Source organism: Myotis myotis, unplaced genomic scaffold (assembly GCF_014108235.1).
Source record: "Myotis myotis isolate mMyoMyo1 unplaced genomic scaffold, mMyoMyo1.p scaffold_m19_p_15, whole genome shotgun sequence".
NCBI lineage: Eukaryota > Metazoa > Chordata > Mammalia > Chiroptera > Vespertilionidae > Myotis > Myotis myotis.
Window position 1 is genome coordinate 17,508,920 of NW_023416319.1, and position 23,901 is coordinate 17,532,820.

A 23,901-nucleotide genomic window follows, 5' to 3' on the forward strand; every position below is an offset into this window, starting at 1 on the left:
GCTTCCCTTAAACTCATAAAGTTCCACCCACGGGCACAAACAGGAAATTGGCCTGTATTTCAGGGAGGCACCTAGAGCTCCCTCCCTCTATGGCACCTAAGGCAGCCTGAGGTGTCTACAGCTATCTGGGCCATATTTATAGCCTTAGTACTTGGACTGCAAGAATCCAGGGCGTTTAGTCCTTCCTCAAACCCATCCACAGTAAAGAAGCTGCTAGAGGACCAAAACAGCCCCCCCACAGCCAAGTCTGACACTGAAGCTGAAGAAGGGGTGCAGGTCCCCCGGGCCCTGCTTGGCCAGGCCCTTCCTGAGCTCTCAGGGAGACGCTTAACATCCACGTGGACATAGGCAGGGCACTTTGCCTCAGTCCACTTTGGCTGGGTACAGGGACAGTGGCTCCCAGGGACCCCTCCCACTGCTTTCGAGGCTCCAAACACGCCTGAACACATGGTGGGCTCACCTTGATGTGAGTTTGACAGTTGTGAAATGCAATGGGTTTGTATAAGGTGTGGGGTTCGGGGAGCATTAGCTCCCCCTCCCCCGCCCCCATCATTCTGGTTTGTGCTATGTGGGGGTGTCTGTTAGGAGAGTGGGGCAAGGCAAACAGACAAGCCTTCTATCCCCAATTCACAGAGATCTCACAAAGATCCCTTAATGGAAATCCCTAATTTCCTGAGAACACGTCAGGCATTCTAGGGAGACCAGAATGTGGAACCCATGTCCTTATAGGTAGGACTGACCTGGTGGCGTACATCTGGAAGGCATGGCTGACACTCAGTGTTAGAGACCTTGGAAGAGGCCTAGACCAGCCAGCGGCTGGGAATGATTACCGCAGGATTAGGAGGCCTGGCTCCAGCCAGTCTGGGAGAGACCCCCAAGAAGGGAGGCCCTGGAGGAGCTCTCTCCTCCCTTCCCCCCCGGTTCTTCCCCCACAGAAAACAGCTTTGCTCTGTGTGTTTCAGGAGACAATTGTAGCTATAGTTCTCACACATAAAAGACCAGAGATCCCAGGCCCTTCTACAGGGTTCCAGAAGCCCTTCTTGGGTTGACAGGGAGACCTTGGTAAGGCAGCACTGCTTCAGAGAGGGAACCAATCTCCCAATCTTACAAAAGGATTCTTTCTCCCCAGGCCCCTCAGAACATCTTGCATTCTCACCACACTTGCTGGCAAATCTAAAGGGAAACTGGAACTTTAGGATATCAAAGGAAATGAGATGCAGGTGTCATCATTTAGGAATATTTCTGACAGGGTCTCTCATATTTTCCCATCTCCTTGTTAAAAATGAGGAGTCCCATACCTCTCCTCGAACTTCTAGAATTAGACATGTCTGTGTGTGTGTACGTGTGTGTGGACTGGGGTGAGAGAGGGCCAAGTTTCTGCTTTTTCAAACAAGAGCCCTATGTATTCCAACACACACACTAACATAAGAGAAACGCTAAGAAGATACAGGAGGCCCTAACCAGTTTGGCTCAGTGGACAGAGCATCGACCTGCCAACTTAAGGTCCCAGGTTCGATTCCGGTCGAGGGCATGTACCTTGGTTGTGGGCACATCCCCAGTAGGGGGTGTGCAGGAGGCAGCTGATCGATGTTTCTAACTCTCTATTCCTCTCCCTTCCTCTCTGTAAAAAATCAATAAAATATATTAAAAAAAGGAAGGTACAGGAGGGTGAAAATGGACGGGGGGCCAGATAAGAATACGTTGAGCCTGAGTCCACACTGAGAGCTCAGTGAGTGGCTCATATCACAGAGAGACAGCAGGTCAGGCAGAGCCTAGGCATGTGGTCTGGTGAGAGGGGTCATATGAAGATCCTCAGGGAAAACAGGATAAAGAGGCACCATCCTGTCTTCCCGAGGCCAGGAAGAGGTGTAAAGGAGTGTGTGTGTGAAGGCCCTTTAATGCTTTTGCTTCCTTGGGAGCACACAGCTCAGGCAGGAGAGGTCCCATCCACTCCCAATTCAAAGTGAGAAAATCCACTTTGACTGGGGAGACACCTAGTGGACAAATAAGAAGCAGCACAGAAACAAAGGCAATGAGAAAAAACATTTTTTTTTTTTTTTTTCAATAAAACTGGGAAAGGCTCTACAAAAAGTTATGCCTGCATCCACTCAAGTGGTCAGAGGCAGCATTCCATACAATCAGTGTCCAGGTGGCAGGCACTCTGTGCTCACAGCTTCCTTCCATGGCTCTCTGGCCAAGCTTCCACCTTCATCACAGGGCCCTGATGTTACAGGGCCAAGGACCTAGGATCCAATGATAGTGCCACCGCACAGCAGGCTCCAGAGTGGGGAGCGGAGGAGCTTGGTACCCACCATGTCACCCTGTGGCTCCGAAAGCCTAGGCTGGAATTTTGGCAAGAAGTCTCCTCTTCTCCAGGTTCAGGGGGCCTGACTTCACTGCTTCGAACTCGACTTGCTCATTCCCACCTCAGGGCCTATTTCCTTTTCCTTCTACCTGGATCCCTCTTTCTCCAGATGTCCACATGGCTCAATACTAGTTCTTAAGGCCCCAGCTCAAAGGTTTTCTGTTCAGAGACACCTTTTCAGACCTTAATCTAAACTAGCCTGTAAGCACTATCGCATTACTATTTTTTTTTTTCAGTTCGAATTTTTCACTACCTGAAATTACGTTTTGTGTTTATTTGTCCATTAACTTATTTTGTACTCTCACCAGACTGCATTTTCAATGGAAGCAGGGACTTCATCTGTCTTGTCAGTGCTGTATTCCCAGATCTAGAACAAAGCCTGGCACACGGTAGTTTCTCAAATATCTGCTAAACTGAATTCTCCCTAGGGGACCCTGCCCTAGGCTAGGCCCTTCACACTGAGAAGGGCCCATCGCTTAGGACCACAGGACAGAGGCAGTCCTAGCAGAGGGCCAAGGAAGAGCCTATGCCCCAACCTGTCCTGTCAGGCTCGTTCCAGTGTCCTCCGCTATCTCCTTCACCTTGAAAGTTGGGAGGGGTCTGGCTGGTTGGGGGCCTCACCCGAGAAAGTCTCAGAGTTCCGGGGCACAGCCCCCTTTTTACCAGAAGAGGACTTTTTGGCCACTAGGCCATTGTCATCCTTGATCTTCTTGAGCCGGGCCTTGCTCTTTGGTGGTATGGAGAAGGTGAGAGAACTCTTGTTGAACTCAAGTGGGAAGACACCTACATCTCCATCAAAACGGTTCTTGGACACCTGCAGGTATCGTTTTCCTGGCCCAGTTACCAGCTTCCTGTCCTGCAGGATCAGAACATTGTCCGCTTCCTGGCTTGCCTGAGGGACAGGGAGCAGAGGATGAAGGAGCAGTGAGAAGACATCTGAGAGAAGCAGGAAGGAAGGTCGAGCGTGTAGGGAGAAGTGGCAAGAATGGGGAAAGGAAAAAGTCCTTTCCCTTTTCATCAAAGCTTTTTGAACTATTGACCATGATGCTGGGGCCACTTGAGTTTTTCAGTTCCTTAGCAATCTTGCTACCATCCCCAGATTTTGTGCCTGCTGTTCCCTCTGCTTGTAACACTTCTCCTATACAGCCCATCAGCCCACTCAACCCCAGTTTCTTATCATTGAGGTCTTAGAGTAAATGTCTCACTTTATCAGAGAGACCATTCTTAATCCCCATAAATAGAGAAGGCACCACCATCTTTCTACTTCAGTGTTATTCTCTTCCCCAGCTCCATGTTTGTTTCATCGTAGCACATGGTCTGTGCTCCTCACCCTGTGTTCCCTGTGCCCAGCCCAGGCCTGGCATGAAATAGGCATTCAGTGTACCTCGGAAGCTCCAGGATTGGGCTGGTCCTGCTGCCCAGAAGGCCCTCCCATTTAGTTATTAAACACCCACTATTGGCCAAAAGTCAACCCAACCTTTACTGACACCTCCTCTAGGAAGTCTCCCCAGATACCCCAGGATGACTCAGATGTCTTTTCTCTTTGTCCCCCAAATACCTGTGCTACCTATCAGAGCTTTTATCACACTGAGTTGTAATCACTGTCTCACTGTTTTCCCCACTAGATGATGTGAGCTCCTGGAGGGGAAGGAGAGGAAAGGACCTACAATTATTCGCCTTTATATTCCTCATGTCATGGCCCCAGCTGCCTCTTCCAGATGAAATCAAGACGAGTTAAGGCTAACGAAGGACTGCCTGGTCACACCTGCCCCTCTACTTTCCAAAGTGTGGGCTCCTCTAAAGGTCACTTACTTTGGCTGAACCAAAAATGGATGCTGTCTGCAGTTCCTTATCATCATCCTCCTTCCGGGGATGAATGACCAGCGTCACATGGCAGTTACTGTCTGTCGCAAACTTCCGAAAAGCCCCAACAATGTAGTCTTGAGCTGCAATCCTACACCCACCCCAACAAAGCAAAGAGGTTATCAGATATCGACAGGACAAGAATATACACATACTCTTGATTCATTCACGTCTCCACAAAGCACCACAACCCACTCTATACTCTTTGCCCAAGGACTCACACTTAGGTCCCTGTCCATACTTCCTGCTGCTACACCCACGCCGCATAAAGACATGGAGTGGGGTATGTCTGGACACGTGTCAGAAAACAAGAGAGTACAGTGTGAGTGCCTAGGGGCCAGCTGCCTGAGAAGACATGTGTGTTCAAGGGGGTTCCAGAGAGACAAAAGGATGTCACCTGTCCGTGGACAGCTGCTCGTGACCCATCATGAACTGCAGATTGTCGATGACTACATGACAAATGTCATAGACATAGACCGCATGCTGCATTGTGTCTATTACAGTCCTGGGAAGAAGAAGAGGCAATGAATTCAAGAGTCAATTACAAGTAGTCTCCCATCCAACCCAGGCAGAAAGCCAGCGTTCTGAAAACCCCAGGGTCTGTTCTCCTGCCCTCCCATTCTTTAAAAACCCCAGGCCTGGGAATCTTACCTGATGTTCTGTTGCCCATGGAAAGTCATAAAATAGAGGGGAAGGTCCTCGAAGCGGTCGGCCCACTCATCGTATTTGTCCAGTTGCTCTTCCAGCCGCCCCAAAGCAAACTGTGTTAGCATGATCCGAGCTAATCTCACGTTGCTGATCTCAAAGCTACCCCATAGCGTGTTCACCCCCTGGGTACATAAATCTAGGGCATACTCACTGATGAATGTCGTCTTTCCACTGCCTGTTGGCCCTGCAGGGGGGTTGAACACAGACCTGGGTGAGGGAGGGAAGTCCTACCCTTGAAACCAAGACATGGAGCAGGGCCTCAAAGTTGGGAGGAAAAGCCCCCTCAACATTTACAGTAGTCCACACCCACATGTCACCTGGTCCTCTGCTACCACCCAAGCAGTGATTTCCCAAAGGGTAACCTGTAAAGACTGTCAGCTCGCCCTTCCGATGTCCCTTCAAGAGACGATTGAGGTCTGGGAAGCGGCTCCAGCGAACGCCAGCTACCTGCTCCACATTTGACAGTTCTCCTAGTACCTCCTCCCGAAGTTGCCGGAAAGACACAATAGACTTGTGCCAAGCGGGCAGGGCAGAGCGCAGAATTCGAGGAAGATTTAAGCCTCGGTTTAGGGCCTCCAGGGGGCGGGGATGCTGATCCCCAGGCCGCACCAAGGAGCATCGCTTGGGGTTCAGTTTGCGGGCAAACAACTTGGCAGCTTCCCAGGACCGAAGGTCATCCCCAAGCCAGAGCACGATACGTCGGAACTGTTCGAGGTAAGGAAGTAAGGCAGGGGGCAAGCAGGTTGTTCCTCGGGGAAGGGCAAGAGTGGGCAGCCCTGTGGATTGGTTTAAGGCCAGGCAGTCCAGCTCACGACTCGTCAGTACCACCTCAACATCTCGACGACCGATCAGCGGTAATCCAAACAGATTGTGGTAGGCTCCAGGCCGAGGAATGGTGGTCTCCACGTAGTGCACTCCATCCCCTTGGCCTTCAGCCCCTAGGAGCTTAAGGCCTCGTAATCCCGAACCTCCAGGGGAGAACCAAGGGAAGACAAGGCTCCGAGCAGGCCGCAGATACCGCACACTGAAAAGCTTGAGTGCGTCGTCTGTCACCTTGGTAAGGCCGAACATCACACGAGCCAGCTGCGCCTCCTCCTGCTCAGGCAGCTCCCAGAGAGGTACCGCGCGGTCCCAGATCCTCCGGACCTCCTCGCTGTCCTCAGCTCCTGGGGCTTCACTCAGCAGGATTCCCTCTCTAGCTCCATCCCCACGCCCTTCCACGCTGGCCTGGAAGTCTTCCCAGCTGCCCTCTGCTAGGCTGGTCATGCAGAGAAAGCGGCCTGTGGTCTTGTTAATGTAGAGGCTGAAGGAAGTGGTAGCACCAGTCTGGTCCTTGAGCTGCGAGGCTCCCAGAAAGGGGCTGGGTGCCCGCAGGCAGCTGTGGCCATCCTGGAAGGGGATCCCGTGTGCCCGCAAATATTGGCGGATTTCCGTTGCAGTTACAGGCAACACTGGCACCTCCAGGGCTGGGAGAGCCTCCTTCCTGTACCGTCTTCGAGGAGGGCCTGGGACCAAGCTTCGAGGCAGGCCCCTCCAGCCCATCCACTTCCCGCGCAGGGACAGCAGGATACGGAGGGGGTACACGCATCGGAGAAGGACCCACATTCCTAGTCAAATGGCGGAAGCCCCTGCTTCCGATCGATGCCTTAGGTGCCTGGTGCAGGTACCTTCCGTAATCAGACCCTAGGGATGCTCCACACGGCACCCGAGGTGGCTTCTCCCTTTCTTCAAACTTCTCCCTCATACACACCTGTCTGAATCCTCTTCGGCCCTTCTACATTGCTACTTGTACCCCAGGCCATCTGCACGATCCTTTCACGCCTCGGTCCCGGTCTGGCCCCTCACAGCTTCTCCCATCGCAGCCCTTCACCGATGACGGCTCCTCCAGATTCTCTCCACCGCTACTGCCCTCCGCGGCGTCTCTGCGTCGTCCTCATCCCTGCAGCCCTCGGCGTCCTCTCCGCGGCCCCCCTGCTCTAGCTCCCCAAGCAGGGGCTCTCTCCGCGGCTCCTGCCCCCAAAGGGCACGACACGACTAGGGCGCCACCGTGCGGCCCCCGCCCCTCTCCGCGCCCCTTCTCCACCCGCGCGCGTGTCTTCCCTCCGGGTCACCCGCGGGGTCTCCGCCGCTCCGAGCCTGGCCCGTGTCACCACTCGCGGCTCATGACTTTCGCTCGCAACGTGGGTCACTCACTCGCACGCGCCACACGCCAGGACCTCGGAATCAAAACTCCCCGGGGCGCGTGCCCCCGGAACCGGAAGCCCAGGTTAGCCCCGCCCCCTCCCCTCGAGCCGGGGCTCGGCAGCCTGGGCGCTGCAGCCATGACGGCGCGCGGGACTCCGAGCCGCTTCCTGACCAGCGTGCTCCACAACGGGCTGGGCCGCTACGTGCAGCAGCTGCAGCGCCTGAGCTTCCGCCTCAGCCGCGACGCGCCCTCGTCCCGCGGCGCCAGGTGAGCCTGCGAGGGGCGCGGGCGGCGACTCCCGGCAGAGGTCGCCCGGGTCAGGGGTCACCGTGCTCACCCTTTTGGGGTTTCCCAGGGAGTTCGTGGAACAGGAGGTGGCCGACTTCGCCCGACAGAACCCGGGGGTCGTCATATACGTGAACGCGCGGCCGTGCCATGTGCCCAGAGTCGTGGCCGAATACCGTGAGTGGGCCGGGAGGGGGCGGGAGCTGGGGGCGGCCTGCGGGGGCCGGGGCGGCGGGGGCCTGCGGGCGGGCGGGCCCGTTTCCATTCCCGCGTCTGAGGTCTGACCGGCCCGCCGCCTCTCACCCACCTCCCTCCTGCCAGTGAACGGGGCGGTGCGGGAGGAGAGCCTCAACAACAAGTCGGTCGAGGAGATCACGGCCCTGGTGAAGAAGCTCGCGACCCAGTCGGGCTTGGACATCATCCGCATCCGCAAGCCCTTCCACACGGACAGCCCGAGCGTCCAGGGCCAGTGGCACCCCTTCACCAACAAGCCGACGGCGCCGGGCGGGCTGCGCCCCCGAGAGGCTCAGGGTCCTGCCCCCGCCCAGGGGCAAGCGCAGTGAAGAGTTGCCCCGACTCCAGCCCCAGCCCCAGTGAAGGCGGTTCCTCCTCTTTTGGTTCCGGGGGTTACAAGCCCAGACGGACAGATGGAGCCCGCGAAAGAGAAAGTTGGTGCCAAAACTTTTGCTCGGGACAGAGAAGGGCTGCCTGTTGCTTTTGGTGCCCCCTGCGAGGGGCAGTGACCTTGTGTCTCAATTAGCCAGTTGGCATGACTGAAACCTGAGAGTCTTCTGGGCTCTTCCTGGGTCCTCCTCTTTGAAATCCAAATTGATGACAGTGGTCTCGGCACAGCGAGGGACTTCCACGCTGGCTTCTGAAGCGTCTCTGAGGTCCCGTTTCTGCAGCCACTGAGCTAGAGAGCGCCAGCACCTTCTCTGCTGTGAACCTGGCGCTGGGCGAGGCTATATGAATGCGTGTACATGACAAAACTGAGATGAATAAATGTGCCCACAGTCACACCTGAGGTCTTACTTCAAAATATTTTAAGCACAACCCCATTTTTCATGATCATAAAACCAGAAGTGGGGCATGTACTAAACCTTTCAAGATGCTTAGTATCAAAGGCTGTGACCCTTGGAGAGAGCGATTCTCAGGGTTACTGGTAAATGGGGAGCATCTTCTAGGGCAGCAGTTCTCAACCTGTGGGTCTTGACCCTTTGGGGGTCGCCTAAGACCATCGGAAAACACATATATAATTACATGTTGTTTTGTAATTAATCACTATGCTTTCATTATGTTCAATTTGTAACAATGAAATTTGGGGTCACCACAACATGAGGAACTGTATTAAAGGGTCGTGGCATTAGGAAGGTTGAGAACCACTGTTCTAGGGGTTTAGCTAAAAAAAAAGAAAAAAGGTGGGGAAGATGGTGAGGAAAAGAGGTAGGAGGTAAAAACCTAGAAACCTTTATATGAGTCCTGAACCACTCTACTTTTGTTGTGCCCTTCATGCCATGATCAGTTACTAGTGAGAGCCTTAACAAAGGGCAGCCAGGATGGAAGCTGAGGATCCCAATTTCCTCTGCAAATGGTTTTGTGGGGAGCAGACCTAACCCTGCAGCACTTTTCCAAAGACTCAGAAGCCTGTCCCCTGGTGAGCAGGGGAAGGCCAGTTTAGACCAAGCAGACTACTCACAGTCATGGGGAAAAGGGTATTTATTAACCAACGGCGTGGAGGAGCGGAGTCCAGGCTCCCCACTGTCACATGTCCGTTCCACCCACCTGGAGGGGGAGGGGGGATTGGAGGCATTCCTAAAGAGTATAACCATCTCACAATAAATACATTCATTGTGGGGGAGAGGTGGGTGAGGAAGGGTGAAGGGCAGTAAAAATCCGTGGGATCCCACGTTCTCAGCTACAAAAATAACAGTCATCCTCACCCAAGGGAATGGGGGAGCTCAGTCAGGATTTGATTGTCCCATTTGGGCCTGGAGACTTCAGAGGCCACTGGACCCTAAAAGTGCCCCGGTGAGGTAGGACAGGGGTGGAGCCAAGCATCCAAACTCCCAGCCTCTGCCCTTTGCATAGTTCCAAGGACGGGCTTCATGTGCCAGGTGAGTTACCAGATCTTCCTCCTGCTCTAATCTAGGGGTAGCAAATGCTTGGTCCCCAAAAGGGAGGCTGGCTCATTGAGTGCAGTGTGGGTTGCCCGTCCTAGGGAAGTGTCTGCAAGGACAGCTACACCAGAGAGGGCTCTCTCTGAAATGTCCATGGACCAAACCTGATAGGCAGGTCTGAGGCAGCAAGAGGAGGCTCATAAGGTGCATGTGAGTGGAAATGTGAGCACATGTATGTGAGGGACATGCCTAGAACTCTGCCTCTGTCACGAGAGTGACCAAGGGCATGGGGGGGTGAGGGTGGGGGGTTGATGCGTAAGGGCTACACATTAAGGGAGAAGAGGAGAATGATACAGTCTTACCTCCCACCGCCGGCCTGTTCCCAAGTTCTTGATAGAGGTCATCATAGGGGGCTGGGACTAGGGAAGAGGACTAGATAGCTAGATAGGATGGGATATGGCAATTGGGAGGGAACCAAAGCCCAGAAAAGGGGATGAAATAAGAATGCACCAGAAGGTGGGGGTGGGGGCCTGCAGCCCAGCTGGTAGACATTCTTCCATGTGTGCATGTGAATGTACGTAGGGCTCAAGTGGCTCTTTTGGCTACAGAGGTCTTGTCTGGTGTCAGGACCATCCAGCACATGGGGCCATGCAGAGGATGGTGACATTGAGGCCATCTGGACCTGCAAGCCCTGCCTGAGAGAAAGAGGGAGGATTTGAGCAGATGAATGGGCAGGAGGATGGGGTCCTCTCCTCCCACGTGCTCAGGTTAAAGGAATAGGAACTGGGGCTGGGGCGGAAGAACCTGAGGGAGCACCTACCTCTGAGGAGAACCAGTTGGCCTGGGCTGCTCACAGATGGGTCTGTGGAGACTGAGGGGACTTTGGCTGGGCCTGACTCTGGCCAGCCCTATAGGGACATCAAAAGTTAGAAGGGCCTGGAGTTGGGGGGGGGGGGGCGGTGAAGGTAGGGCTGTGTTGGGAGGCAGCAGCCCAGCCTGGGCAGACAGGCTGGTTGGAAGAGCATTTGTCCTGGGACGCTGGGCTCAGACAGAGCTCTCATCCAGGTGCTCTACGAGCTGTGTGTGCTTCCTCTTCTCCAGAATGCGGCTGAGCTCCTCAGCGAAGGAGCAGGGCCCTGTGGGCACTCCATTGTTGCTCTGCCTCAGGAGCATGTAGCTGTTGCCATTCATCCTGCGCAGCCGGCTGGGCAATGCCACCAGCCCATTGGTCAGCTCGGCTGGTGGTGGTGGTGGTGGTGGTGGAGGTGGGGCTGGAGCTCCTTCCCCCGGAATGATTTGGAGACAGCCACTCTCTAGGCCTCCAGCCCCCTCGCCATCGTCACCCTCATCTTCCTCTCCTGGACACTGGCCTGAGACTGTCTGCAGCTGCACAGCAGAGCCCCCTGCCCTGCCAGCCCGACCCAGTGAGTATTTCCGTCGGTGCCCTCGTCTGCCGCCCCGAAGACAGGCCACATAGAGGAGGGAGGAAGCCAGGATGAGGCAAAGGCCACCAAGTGCAGCGATGGCTAGCACATAGAGCAGCCGTACATCAGATGCCAATTGTGCCCCAGGCATGGCAGGGGCTTGTGGAGCTGGGGCAGGAGTGGCAGGCCGTACCACGAGGCTGTAGGAGGTCAGCAGGGTGCGGAGGCCATTCTCCTCAGCGTAGCACTCATAGTTGCCGCTGTGCTCAGGCTGTGTGTCTGTCACCAGCAACCCATCCACGCCTACACGGTAGCCGCCCTGCCCGTCACTCAGGCCCATGCTCCCGTTGAGCAGCCACAAGGCCCGGGCCAGATTGGATGGCTGGTCACAGGGCAGGAGGACATCATCACCCCGGAGCACAGTGCGTGTCTTCATTGGTGGTGGTGGCGGCCCTGGAGAAAGTAGGGGACAGGAGGATCAGTCAACGCCTGCCAATCCTAGGGAAGGCACTGGAGATGGCAAGCCAGATGGCTCACTGCTGTGTCCCCAGCATCAAGCATAGAATCTGGAATCAAGGTGACAGCTGGCCAAGCTCTGCATTTTTGCTCACACAGAAGGCTCACATTGGCCCTTCCCTGTGGTTTCAATTCCTGCCATCTGCTGGCGATGCCTAATCTCTACCTCCAGCACAGAGTTCTCTCCTGAGCGTCAGACTTGAATATCTCCCACATGCTGGGCATCAACATGAGTCTCTTGTACATGTCACAGGGACTAAGGCTAAAGCTTCTGTCTCAAACTACACCAAATCTTTTCCTCACATTACTATCACTGTGCATAGCATTACCAGCATTCAGGTGCTTAAGTCAGAAACCTGGGGGTCTCCCTTGCCTCTCACCTGCCCCCACGCCCTCACCTTTGTATGTAACTCTCACCCAAGATCCTGCTTCTGGAATCTACCTCAGACCTGTTCACTTCTCTTCTTCCCCAACTGCTGGCCCACGCTGGTCCCCATCCAACCCATTCATGCAGCAGTGGGGTGACCTTTTAAAAACACTCAGCTGATCATGCTACTCCCCTGTCTTAGCATGGTCCCTGCCCACTTCTCCAGCCTCTTCTCTTGTTGCTCAAACACGCTAAGCTCACTCTGCCCGCTGTTCCCTCTGCTTGGGTGACATCCCTCTCCCGATGGCCCCCACCTGCCTGGTTAACTTGAGGGGGAGAGCCTAGCGGTGATCAAAAGCACAAACTCCAGCCTGACTGCTGGGCACAGGTTCAAATTCTGACCCTGCCGCTTAATACCTGATTGACTTTGGTCAGTTTACTTATTCTCCCTGTGCCTCAGAGAGGTTGTCCCTTGTGGGGATGATAATGGCACCTCTCTCAGGGGAATGCTGAGAGAATGAATGGGGTTGTGTATGTGAATGCCCAGCACACAGTAAGTACTCAGTACATATTAGCTATAATTACTAATTTTTGCTCTTCACATATCACCTCAGTCATCTGATCTTCCTTGGGGAAGTACCCATTATCCTTCAAACCCTTGTCATTGCTGTAATTATTTCTTTTGTAACAAAAACCAGTGGAAATAATTATAATTAATTGTGTGATTGTGTGATTTCCAGCCCCTCCTCCCTCCACTTGGCTGTAAGCTCCGGAAGTAAGCATGTTTCCTCATTTATAATTTTTTTGGGCAACAAATGTTTGTTGAGCACTTACTCTGTGCCAGAATCTGAAAGCACACAGACACAGCCATTCAGATACATACATTTACATACATACAAATTATGTAAATGGTAAGGAGGACAGCCAGACCCACACACAGACATGGATATCACTTACCTGTGTCCCTGTTGCCCTCACAGCCTCGGTTTCCTCTCTCTATATCCTGTATCAGTGCTGTCCTGGAGACAGAAGACCAGGACTCATGAACAAGGGGAACTGGGCTTCAGGTCCCCCAGTGGCGGGGTCATTAGGACTGTTACCAACAACTGGTTCCCACTCCCCCTATAGCTGGCAGGCCTTCCTGTTCCGCTCAGGCTCTGAGTCCCTGGGTACATGGGACCCTCAAATCCCCTACCACTTCCCACCTGCTACCCTGAGACCTGTTTGCTACGATGTTGGTCTCCATGCAGGCACGAGTGCTGGGGTCCCAGCCACAGTAAGGGTCCCGGGCCAGGATGCAGTCGTAGCAGGAGCGATAGCGGGAACAGCTGGAGAGTGGTAGCTGGATGACTCCACTAGCGGCCCCCACATAGAGGCTATGCTGGGAGCCAGAGAGGACAGCTAGTCAGCAACAACCCCACTCCCACTTATAGACACATACACAGCCAATGCCCAGCCTCCCAATCCCCCTATTCTGGCATTTTGAGGGTCACGAGTCAGGGGTTACCTGCATTGGAGAGATGACCAGATTCTCCACAGATTGGGGCTCCTTGAACACTTGTGTCTCTTCAATAATGTGCATGCCAGAGCCCAGGACCACAGCCTTGTGGATCCAGCCATCAGCTGGTATGAAAAGGGCAGAAGGTCAGATCCCAGCAATGGAATCTGCTCTTGGCCCCCTGCAGTATGGGACCAGCTCAGGAGTCATGAGGTCAGGGACAGGATTCAGCCAGTAGCAGTGGGCCCTCAGGACAATGGGAACTCCGGGCATGTCATGGCAGGAATTGAGTTAAGCATTAGTGATCAGGGTCAAATGTCATTGTGGTTGGTGACAGGAGTCAGAAGTCACCAAAACCAAGTGTTCACTGGGGGCCAGTAGTGAGTGTTCATTGAAGAATCAACATCAATGGTTACCAGGGTTTTGTGACCAAGGGTCATCAAGGGACTAGAGGTCAACAGGGATCAAAGGACAGGTCAGCAGTCACCAGAGGGCTTAGGCCAGGGGTCAGAAGCACCTGTGCTCAGAAAGAGCAGGTCATAGGTGGGTCCAGCAGGCGTGGTGACAGGTGTCCCTGTGAGGTGTGTGTAACGCACGCTGCGCTTGAGCAGCAAGGGCCGTCCACGTGTGGGCACCACGGGCCGAGCCATCAGTGGGTGCAACTTCACAAAGTCCAGGACCAGCGATGGCAAGTCCTGGGATGAGTTGTAGCCTTGGCTGCGCAATGAATCTGTGATGCACTGGGGTAGGGGACAGGGGTAGTGAACCTCAGGACTCCCCACAAGGATCCTACTCTCCCACGGGTTTTGTCCTCCTACCTGTGCTCCCCACAGGGCCAGACCCTCCAGTCCCTCCCAGGGGTTCTGTCTACTGAGCACCCTACCCCAGGCCTGCTCCCTCACCGAGCCAGGCCGGGGCTCCGGCACCCCACCCTCATAACGGCCCCAGCGCCGGACACCATCCTGGTATTCCATGTAGGGGCCTGCAAAGACAGCTTGCACCTCCGTCAGGTCATAGCGGCAGATGGCTGAGGCCTCCAGGGTCTTCCTAGGGATAATACATAGGGGAGAGGGCTGAGTCACACTGAATGGAGCCTGCCTATCTGCCACCTGCCCAGCCTGTAGCCCACTTACCCTGGTTAACCCCAGCTCCAGGCCCATAGGGCCTCCTGAGGGTCAGTAGGCCACTGTGGCCTCCAGCCCCAGGCTAGCTAGACATGCTTAAAATTCTCTCTCTGCAGCCAGACCCCCCCACAATGCATCCTATCTTATCCTCAGTGACCTCTGCTCCAGCCCCTGTGCTGTCCCCAGTTTCTTGCCTCCCCATTGTCCCTGCACTGACCACTGTGTGGTCAGCGTGAAGGCCGCATAGAAGTGTGTGTGGGCTGAGGTGTCAGCGTCCAGGCTGCAGACACCACGTAGTGTCTCATACTGTGGAATGTGGCAGATGAGACGCGCCTTTAAGAAGGAGGTCCACTTCTTCTGTAGGATCTTCCTCCCTCCCAGATCTCCCTGGTGAGGCAGGGGCAGGGGGTCAGGGGCCAGGGTCAGTGGTTCAGCCTCTACACCCTTGCCCCGACCTCAGTCCTACTCACTTTGCACACACGGGCCACACGGGCCACACGATGGCTGCTGCGGCTCTGAGCAAAGCTGCCAGAACCCTCCTCAGCCGCACGCTCCGTGAAGAAGTAGTAAACTTTGTCATCGTCACCCACCGCACTGGCCTTGCTCTCCCGCACCAGGATGGAGAACACAAACTCAGCATCTGCGGGTCGGGCAGTTCAAGTGGCTTCAGAGACAGGCTGGGTGTCTCCCCCCTCCCCCCTGGCTCTAACGCCTCACTCAAGAATACCCAGGAATAGGCCGGCTCACCTGGGGATTTGGGGAAAGGGTGGTCAACAGCCCAAGGGAATAAAGATAAAGAAATAGTCCCTGCCCCCCATCATCCTGAGCCTCATTCTCCTAACCATTGAGCCAGTGCATGGGTGCCTCCTCAGTCCTCAGGGAGTGCGGGTGGCGGCTCCGGCGGATGTCAGGAATGCTCCGGAATTCATACCGTGTGGCTGTGTAGAGGCCTCCATCTGGGGTAGGGACATACCAGGCATGAGACATGTCACATACAACAAGGCACATAACGCACATGGTGGCAGTCCTGCCAATGACATCCATGTCCATCACACAGCGTGCTTGTGGGTGAGGGAGGAGTGGGGAGGAGAGGTGCTCACCGATGATGAGGCCTGTGAAGCCACGGGCGGGATCATAAGGACACTTCTCCTTCCCCTCCTCGAAGCTGGTTGGCAAGGTGAAGGCCTCAGCATCCTGGGGGAATGAGAGTTCAAAAGTCAGTGGTTCCAAGGAAAGGCAGGGGCCCAAGGTCAGACCAGTCTGGGGTCAAGGACCAATGATCATGACTGGGACAGGCATACTCACAATGGCTGCACAGAGGGGCTGGAAGGCATGAGTCCCACACGTGTAGAGGTGGGTGGCATTGAGACGCTGTAGAAATCGCACATGGTTGAAGCACTCGGTCTGTGGGATAGGTAGGGGAGGGCCGTGAGCCCTGGGCTTCCTTAGAAGCCTCTTCCATTAGTCCAGCTTGGTAGTCTGGCTCTTCTCCTCACTCACAGGACTCGCAGTTCTTTCCCAGATCCCAGTGCCCAGAACACAGACTAGTCCCTGGAACTCGCTCTCCTTTGGCCTCCCAGGGGAATGACTCCTCTTCTCCCCTCTATCTCTTTTTTTAATTATTTTAAAAAATATATATATAGCCGAAACCGGTTTGGCTCAGTGGATAGAGCGTCGGCCTGCGGACTGAAGGGTCCCAGGTTCGATTCCGGTCGGGGGCATGTACCTGGGTTGCGGGCACATCCCCAGTAGGAGATGTGCAGGAGGCGGCTGATCGATGTTTCTCTCCCATCGATGTTTCTAACTCTCTATCTCTCTCTCCCTTCCTCTCTGTAAAGAATCAATAAAATATATTAAAATATATATGTATATATATATATAGAGTTCAGAGAGGAAGGGAGAGATAGAGATAGAGATAGAAACATCATAGATGAGAGGGAATCATTGATGGGCTGCCTCCTGTATGCGCCCTACTGGGAATCAAGCCCGCAACCTGGCAAGCGCCCTTGACCAGAATCAAACCTGGGACCCTTCAGTCCACAGGCTGACACTCTATCTGCCAAGCCAACCAGCTAGGGCCCCTCTATCTTATATTACATGATATACTCTGCCAGCTTCTCCTGCACCATCAGTTCAGGTACTCTCAGGCTCTCCCCACCCTAACATGCTTCTCTCACATCTCAGCAATGTCTCCCAATCCTGGAGCTCCCATACCTTTTTGGAGTGACCCTATCATATCTATCCTCAGGCTCTGGCCCTCTCTCCACCTGATATTTCCAGACACATCAAACTCACCTTGTCAGAAAGCAAGCTCATCCCCTCCTCCCTAACCTGCATCTTCCCTCCTAAACCTGTTCATCCAGTCTTTCCCTCCTTTCTTCCTCCCTGCATCCTACTCAGTCCAGAGACCAGGAGTTATTGTTGCTGCTTCCCATTCCTTCACCCCCACATTCAGACCTGCTCCCTGATGAAATGTGCCTTTGTCCTAAATGTCTCTTGACTTGGTCCACTTCCCCTCCACTCCCCCTACCTGAGTCCAAATTACCACCATTAACTCTTCCCTGAATTACTGCAGCAACTACCTGACAGCACTCCCAACCATCCATCACTCTTTATAAGAAAATGACTTATTTATTCAATGAGTAGGGAATACATGCACACAGTGTACAATTCAAAAGGTACAAAGGAATATGTTGTAAACAGAGTCTCCTTTTTATCCCTGTTGCTTCAAAAGAGACTGCTGTTACCATTGTCTAGAGTTCCCTTCCAGAGATATTCTACCAATCAACATATTCTTGCAACCCACTTTTCCCAAGGCATTTAAAAAAATCTAAACCAGATCATGTCACTGCTATATTTAAAAAGCCTTCAGTGGCTCACCAGCGTCCTGAACATAGAGTCCGACATGCTCCTGTTTCTGGCCCTTACGCTGGCCTTTCCCTACTCCAGCCACACTGGCCTTCTCTGCCCGTCAAATGCCTTAAGCTACTACCCTCTCGACTTCTTTGCCTTGTTAATGGCTCCTCCTCCTGCCTGTTACCCAGGGTTTGAATCCGTGCAGGCGTCTTTGTCTCATCCGGCTCCCTCCCTGGGTGCAGTATTTTGGCATCCATCCCTCCTCTGACCCACACCATGCCCCCAACCTCCCTAATGCCTTTCCAGCCTTCAGACTCCATTTTAATCCATCTGATGCCTGGGGCTGGATAACTATTCCTATAGTAAGTAATGTTTCCTCAAGATGTTTGCATTAATAAAGGTGGGGCGGAGGAATTCTGTAGTCAAATAAGTTGGAAACCACAGGTTAAAACCTACCTTTACCGGGAACTTCTTAGAGCCTTAAGGGTGTTGCTATGCATTATGGGATTGAGCATGCAGCATTTCCCAAACTCATCTGACTGTTAAATCCCTCTTTTGAAAATTAATGTTCCCCAGCATATGTTTTGGGAAATGTTCTGTAGACTCAAAGTGTGCTCCAGGGACTAGCAGTGTCAGCTTCACCTGGGAGCGTGTTAGAATTGCAGAATCTTGAGCCTTTTGGGTGAGGGTGCCCATTGTCCCAGAATAAAATCCAGACCCCCAGCTGGGTGTTTGCAGCCCTTTGTGGCCTGGGCTCCACCTGCCTCCCAGCCCCATTTTCCATCCACGCTGCACCAGGAGGCAGCCTTTGATGAAAGCTCCAAGAGGCACCTCTTTAAACACAGCTGTCCCAGCATCACTCCTGACTCACTGAATCAGAATCCCTGGGTCAATGGGCCTTGGGAGTGCATATTTTTAAAAGCTCCCCAGATAGATCTGTTACATAGTCAGACAAGGGACCCCTGCAGATGCCCTGTGTCTTTAGTCAGAAAGAACTGACACTTCACCAACACCCCTCCATGGAATACTGGGTACTTGAGCTATTCCTTGACCAAAACATCATTTTTCGCATCTCTAAAATGGAGAACAATACTATTTCACAGGGTTATTTTAGAATTAGGTGAGATAATAGCTGTCAGCACTTACTAGAGATTAATTATTGTTATCATGATTGTTATTTGGGAGCCCAGAGGAAATTAAGATGCCATCACAGACCAAGCTAATAGGTCACCAGATGTTTGAATTAGAAGTGCTGTGCCCGGGGCTTGCCACTCCAGTAGCACTTACAGTGTTTATGGAGGTTGCTGCAACTGACTGGCTGATAGTTACCTCTCCATCTGTGTTCTCAACCCTGATATCCCCAGTTGAGGAGGAGGAGGAGGAGGAGGAAAGGAGCTGGGGACAGGGCAGACCACATACCTGATTGTTTTTCCCTTTTTGATGACATTTGCTCTGCATCTCTGGGGAGGCCTCCCAGTGGATCTGGAGAGGGGGAAAAGGGGAGAAAGGCTGATGCACTGACCCCAATACCCTTGCCTTTCCTATGACCTGTGAGACCAGGGATAGGACCCCAGGAAATGGGGAAATTGGGGTGGGGGTTTCAGGAGGAGCATTGGGCGTAAAAGAGACCTGGCCGGGAAGGGCAGAACTGTCTGACCAGGGAGCTATGTAAGGCTGCAGAGTTTTCAGGAAATTGAGACCCTGGGGAGCTAGATGAAGCTGGAGACCCTCTGGGTGGTCCAGGTTTCAGGGGCTGACCTCTTTGTGAGCCCCGTCTCCTATGTCGTGGGCATTGAGAGAGAACAGGGCGCCCCGGGCTCCCACCAGCAGCCTTGCTGAGGCCTCTTCCAGCAGCAGTGTTGAGTAGTTCTGGGCGGGGCCCTTGAAGTGCCGGGTCCCAGAGAGCTCTGGGGAGAGCAGGAGCTGTGAGCCCAGTTCTTGGCCTGCCCCCAGCCCCAGCCCCAGCCTCAGCCCCAGCCCCTGCTGCCTTTTGAGGTGGGGAGTTGGTCTAACCTTCATAGGGGATAGTCATCCGTGGGGTGGCATCTAGTTCTCTGGATGGTCTTCGTGGCGAGGGTCCGGGGACTGCAGTTGCTGTGAGGACACTCAGGAGAAGGGGCCAGAGCCTCCCCCACATCTTCCTGGGGAAGCCCAGACCAACAAGACCCCCAAGGGGAGCCAGGGCCAGAGTCAATGGGATGATGGGAAGAACAGTCACAGGGGTCAAGGTCCAGGGAGAGCACTTGAAAGGTCAGGGGTCATGGGGCCAGGGAGGGTCCTGGAATTGGGGGGACATGGAATCATAGGGTTGTATGGCCATGAAATCCAAGGTCAGAGCTCAGAGGATCACATGCTGCCTGTCTGCATCAAATACAAACTCCATGGTGAGAGGGAGTCGTTGGGTCAGAGGGGTTGTAGGTCACTGATGAGGTTTCCCTGCCTGGACAGCAGGGCTAGTCCTGGTTCTCTGAGATCTGGTTTCTGAAGGAAAAATAAAAAAACAACACAGGAAAAAAAGCCCTTTGATCTGTGTGTGGGTGGAGGGTAGACGACATTACCCCCAGACTACAGGGAGTACTGAAGGGAGGTGGCGAAGCATCCATAGAACTCCCACGCCAGGGTTGACTCAGTCATTTTGACACAGGAAGTCGGGTGGAACGTGCCCTCCTTACAAGACCCTTGACTCCCCCCAAACCAAACCCAAGGTAATAGTCCTTCTCTGACCAAGTCAGAAGCTTAGCTAGACCTCCATCTTGGTGGAGCTTGGGTTCTCAGGGAGAATGCCTTCTCCTCCCAACAATGAGACCCAGCTGGGCAGCAGCTGCCCTTGCTGCCTGCGGGGGTGCCTTATGCAGGAAGGCCTGGGCAGAGCCGGTTAATGGGTCTTTGTTTATTTTGTCCTGTTTTCTCTTTGTTTTTTCTTTTCCCGGGCCTGAAAGCTCCCTCTGGAATTTCTCTTTAATTAGACACTTCTCCTCAGCATTCCTCTTTGAGGGGGTGTACATCTCTGCCCTGCCCATTCGAGTCTGTACTGCACCCTCTGCCTAGGCATCTACACATGTCCCTACCTGCAAACAGGCACTCACAGGCATTGGGGGTATCTGCCCCTGCTGGCTGCATGAGTGTAATGTCTATGCAGGAGGCCCCATTGTAAAAGGCCAGTTAACAGACATGAGCAACATGGAAAAGGCAAACAATGGGATCCCTGAGCTCTTGGCCACCTCCCCTGGCATATCTTGCAGACTGTTCCCACACCTGGACCCTCCTTCAAGCCAACCAGCTGGGGATGGGATTGGGTAGGTGGCCTCCTCTGAGCCATGTAACAGGCCTGATCTCTGAGGTGGCTTCTGAAGACTTCCTGAGCTGGGCTGGGTGTGGGGGAAGCCTGACCCACCCAATCTCATCAGATGCTCCCAAACAGGGCCAGAGGGTCACTGGCCTCTCCTTTCCCTTCCAGGTCAAATATTAACTATGTGGCCTTGAAGAGAGGGGAGGGACCAGGAGCTGGCCAGAGGAAGAACAGGAGTTTGGAGCGTTTATTTAAGAGGTAAAGGTCAGCACTGTGGTGGGCAGAGCCCAGAGGGGGGAATGGCATATGAGAGAAGAGGGTCCCTGGACCCCAGAAAGAGCATCAATTACTGGTTTAGGGGCTGGGGCAGCAAGAGGCCCCAGGCAAACTGCCCATGCTCCACTCCTCACTGTGGAGGCACACCTATTTACCTTTGGGGCCTCTTATTTGCTTAGTGAGAAAGGAGGGGGGAGCCCTATGGCTAGGAGGAATCAGTCCTTAGGATTGGGCAGGAGGAACACAGCCCAGATCAGAGGAACCACTCAGAGTGTGATGCATGGCATAGTTACACAGGTTTACACAAGAGTCACATGTGTCCAGAGGAGGGTGAGGTGCATGCAAACAGGTACATACACATATACATATGCAGAGGAGGGCTGTGAACACATGTACTCAGGAGAATCATGCACACACACATTCACAGGAAGGTTTGTGCATACATATGTTCACATAAAAGGCCTACCACATGCATTCATATATATTCACATGTAAGGTTATAATTACAGGCCCATTCACTCAGCAGGTCACACAGCCTTAGAGGTTGACAAGGATGCTATAAACCCACATATGTGCATATGAAGAATTGTACACCATTCACAGTGGGTTCTGCACATATACACATATGTGGAGGGACATGCACACAAACTCATTGATATAGTGATTCAGGCACTGTCATGTACACAGAAAGTTCAAGTACATGTATGTTCACAGTCCTCAAACACACAATTACATCTATGCAAATGTACATACAGATGTACAAGCATATGTACATACAGGGGTTCGATGCTCACTGCAGGCTTGGAGGCTGCAAGTGGCACGGAGGGTGAGATTAAGAGCAGAACCCCACCTCGCTCTCCAATGTCCTAATTCTAAGGCCAGACTGTGTGTGTGTGTGTGTGTGTGTGTGTGTGTGTGTGTGATGGGGGGAGGCTTCTGACCTCAGAGGCTCAGATGGGATGGGTTCATGAGTCAAGGCTGCTCTGCAAGGGAGGAAGGAGGCCCCTTGTTTTAGTAAAGGAAAGATGGAATGAAACAGGTAACTTGGCACCCCTCTACTCCCAAGTATACTGCAGTTCTAGATATGGGAGTTGGGCCTACCCTAAACTGTTGGGAGAGAGGGCGGGGTTAAGGGGCAACAAGGCTTCAAGGTCTCCAGTCCACACCCCACACTCCACCCCTGGTTCCAGAGTTTGGGTTGCTCCCCAGGGCCAGCCCCCTGGACTCTGATCGCCTTCCCACTAAGGCAGATCCTAGGGCAGAGGGAACTGAGGAGGGGAGACCCCTCACCGCCCCCCACCCCCCTGCCGCCGCAAGATCGATGTAGGATCAGCAGGCTCTCAATCTTCAATCCAGAGGTCCACCTGCTTAGTGGGGGAGGTCTCTCCCTCTGCCCAATGGGATGGTGGTCTCTCCTGGCCTGAGAGCCCCTCCCCCGCTGCCTCCTTCCTCCACCATCTCCTCCCGGTTCTCTCCTTTCCTCGGGTCTAACCTCAGTCTCTACTGCTGCAGCTCGAGGACAAGCTCTCCTTCTATCCCGCCCGACATCAGGAGATGTGACCCAGATCCCAAACACTGTTCGCCAAGCGGCCCCCGCCCTGCACCGATCCCCGACTCCACGTTCCCAGGTCTGCACCCCGCGCGGCTGGAGGCCTGGCCCGCGCCCCTCTACAGCCTTTATGAGGGACTGGGGGACTTGGCGGTGGGAAAGGCCTCGCCCAGCGTGGAGGGTGGAATGGATGTGGGCAAGGCCTGGCCCGGTCCGCGCCCACCTCAGCCCAAGCACCTCCACCGCCCGCACTCCCTGCCTCTCTCACCTTTGCGCTCGGATCCCGGGCCATAGAGACAGCGACGCACAGCTCCGCGGCCCCAAAGCACCAGCTGCAGGATGAAGGGGCCGCGGTCAGACGCGGGGCGGGGTGGAGGCGGAGCCGGGGGTGGGGCGGGGACCTGGAAGGCGGGGCCGACCGGGTAGGGTGCCGAGTAGGTGCTGTTGTCTTCTTTCACTCCCCCCACCCTACAGTTTCAAGCCACGGCTCACAAACAGCTCTTCGACAACTGGCGCCCCCGCCCCAAGGCCGCAGCCCCAATACTGCCCCCTGGTGGTAGCCTCACCACCCCCAGTGCCGTCAACGGCTGATAGTCCCCCGCTCCCTTCTAGGATTTCCTCCTGCTGGAGACTACCAACCTGTCCTCTGGGGGCTTAAACTCTCCCAGAGCCTGAGAGCCGAGGCCTGTCCTCACTTCTTGCCGCCCCTGCGCTCCCTGCCTTGGGTGCGGAGGGCCACAGTGCGTGGAGACCAAGCATGGGTCAGAGCAGGGTCTTGATTCTTAGCTCCAGGTCCCGGTCGCCTGGCCTGTCAGTCGAACGTCTGGGTGGGTGGAGGTCGGGTCTGGAGGGATGAGTAACAGCTGGACCAGAAGTGCACACAGAAAATGCTGGTTTTGGGGATTATAAGCCACAAGCATTATTTGTACCCGTCCGCTCGACCAAATCTTAACTGGGGTGCAGCTCCTCAGGGACTGGGTCACACCGGCTTCCCTTTCAGCTCACCTTGGGCATCTTTCTCACTCCAGATCTTTCAGTGAAGCCCTCCTAGGCAATGAAATGTCCTGTCCTTCCTAAGCTCAGTCACCTTAATCAGTAGCCCCCCGCAGACTCAACTCCCCACCTCCTTTAATTCAATTAGAATGGCCCTCCCACACCATCTTGGGCCCTTCATTTTGCCCTCAACTGAGGCCATGCCTTCTTCCCACCGCCTATGAAAGACCTCTCTAGGGTTTGACTCAAACCTGAGCTCTAGCCATGACCTGGCCTGATCCTCTCTCTCATCCATGACAGTATTGATATGGGCCCAAGAGCAGGACCAACATGAGGAGGGCCCCAGGGACATAGGTCACTGACTCTTGCATGTGCCTAGGAGTCTGTGCTCTGGAGGGACAGAGGGTGGGGGGACAGGTGAATGAGCACTGGGTTGAGAACTGGTGCAGATTCAAGAGGCTCTGTCATTATTTAACTTAAGGTTGA

General features: G+C 54.1%; 3 protein-coding genes across 8 annotated transcripts; 1 reads left to right on the top strand and 2 right to left on the bottom strand.

The window, feature by feature from the left end:
* Positions 1 to 2,030: 2,030 nt before the first annotated feature.
* TWNK (twinkle mtDNA helicase) lies at positions 2,031 to 7,163 on the bottom strand. 3 transcript variants are annotated; one of them, XM_036336289.1, is made up of 6 exons: positions 5,299 to 7,163; positions 5,088 to 5,120; positions 4,880 to 4,967; positions 4,626 to 4,733; positions 4,178 to 4,319; positions 2,031 to 3,257 (listed from the first exon to the last, which is right to left on the bottom strand). In XM_036336289.1, exons 1-6 carry the CDS (start codon positions 6,539 to 6,541, stop codon positions 2,943 to 2,945), a joined length of 1,929 nt encoding a protein of 642 aa, XP_036192182.1. In that variant the 5' UTR covers positions 6,542 to 7,163; the 3' UTR covers positions 2,031 to 2,942. The 3 variants fall into 3 exon arrangements, with proteins under 3 accessions (XP_036192182.1, XP_036192181.1, XP_036192184.1); XM_036336288.1 differs by having other exon boundaries at positions 4,880 to 5,120; positions 5,299 to 7,160; XM_036336291.1 differs by having other exon boundaries at positions 4,880 to 5,120; positions 6,687 to 7,147.
* A 42-nt stretch (positions 7,164 to 7,205) lies between these two features.
* MRPL43 (mitochondrial ribosomal protein L43) lies at positions 7,206 to 8,425 on the top strand. The gene is made up of 3 exons (XM_036336292.1): positions 7,206 to 7,388; positions 7,477 to 7,583; positions 7,728 to 8,425. The coding sequence occupies exons 1-3, from the start codon at positions 7,258 to 7,260 to the stop codon at positions 7,967 to 7,969; spliced, it is 480 nt and encodes a 159-aa protein (XP_036192185.1). The 5' UTR covers positions 7,206 to 7,257; the 3' UTR covers positions 7,970 to 8,425.
* Positions 8,426 to 9,104: 679 nt separating this feature from the next.
* Positions 9,105 to 22,793, bottom strand: SEMA4G (semaphorin 4G). 4 transcript variants are annotated; one of them, XR_004972150.1, is made up of 16 exons: positions 22,691 to 22,793; positions 19,322 to 19,789; positions 19,067 to 19,215; positions 18,728 to 18,790; positions 15,758 to 15,856; positions 15,553 to 15,646; positions 15,295 to 15,408; positions 14,923 to 15,092; positions 14,670 to 14,839; positions 14,231 to 14,375; positions 13,846 to 14,068; positions 13,338 to 13,453; positions 13,051 to 13,211; positions 12,788 to 12,849; positions 10,344 to 11,400; positions 9,105 to 10,218 (listed from the first exon to the last, which is right to left on the bottom strand). XR_004972150.1 is itself a non-coding variant. In XM_036336287.1 (15 exons), the coding sequence occupies exons 2-15, from the start codon at positions 19,443 to 19,445 to the stop codon at positions 10,568 to 10,570; spliced, it is 2,523 nt and encodes an 840-aa protein (XP_036192180.1). In that variant the 5' UTR covers positions 19,446 to 19,789; positions 22,691 to 22,793; the 3' UTR covers positions 9,105 to 10,567. The 4 variants fall into 4 exon arrangements, 1 of the variants encoding a protein (XP_036192180.1); XR_004972151.1 differs by having other exon boundaries at positions 19,322 to 19,586; positions 22,691 to 22,755; XM_036336287.1 differs by having other exon boundaries at positions 9,105 to 11,400.
* Between the last annotated feature and the right edge of the window lie 1,108 nt (positions 22,794 to 23,901).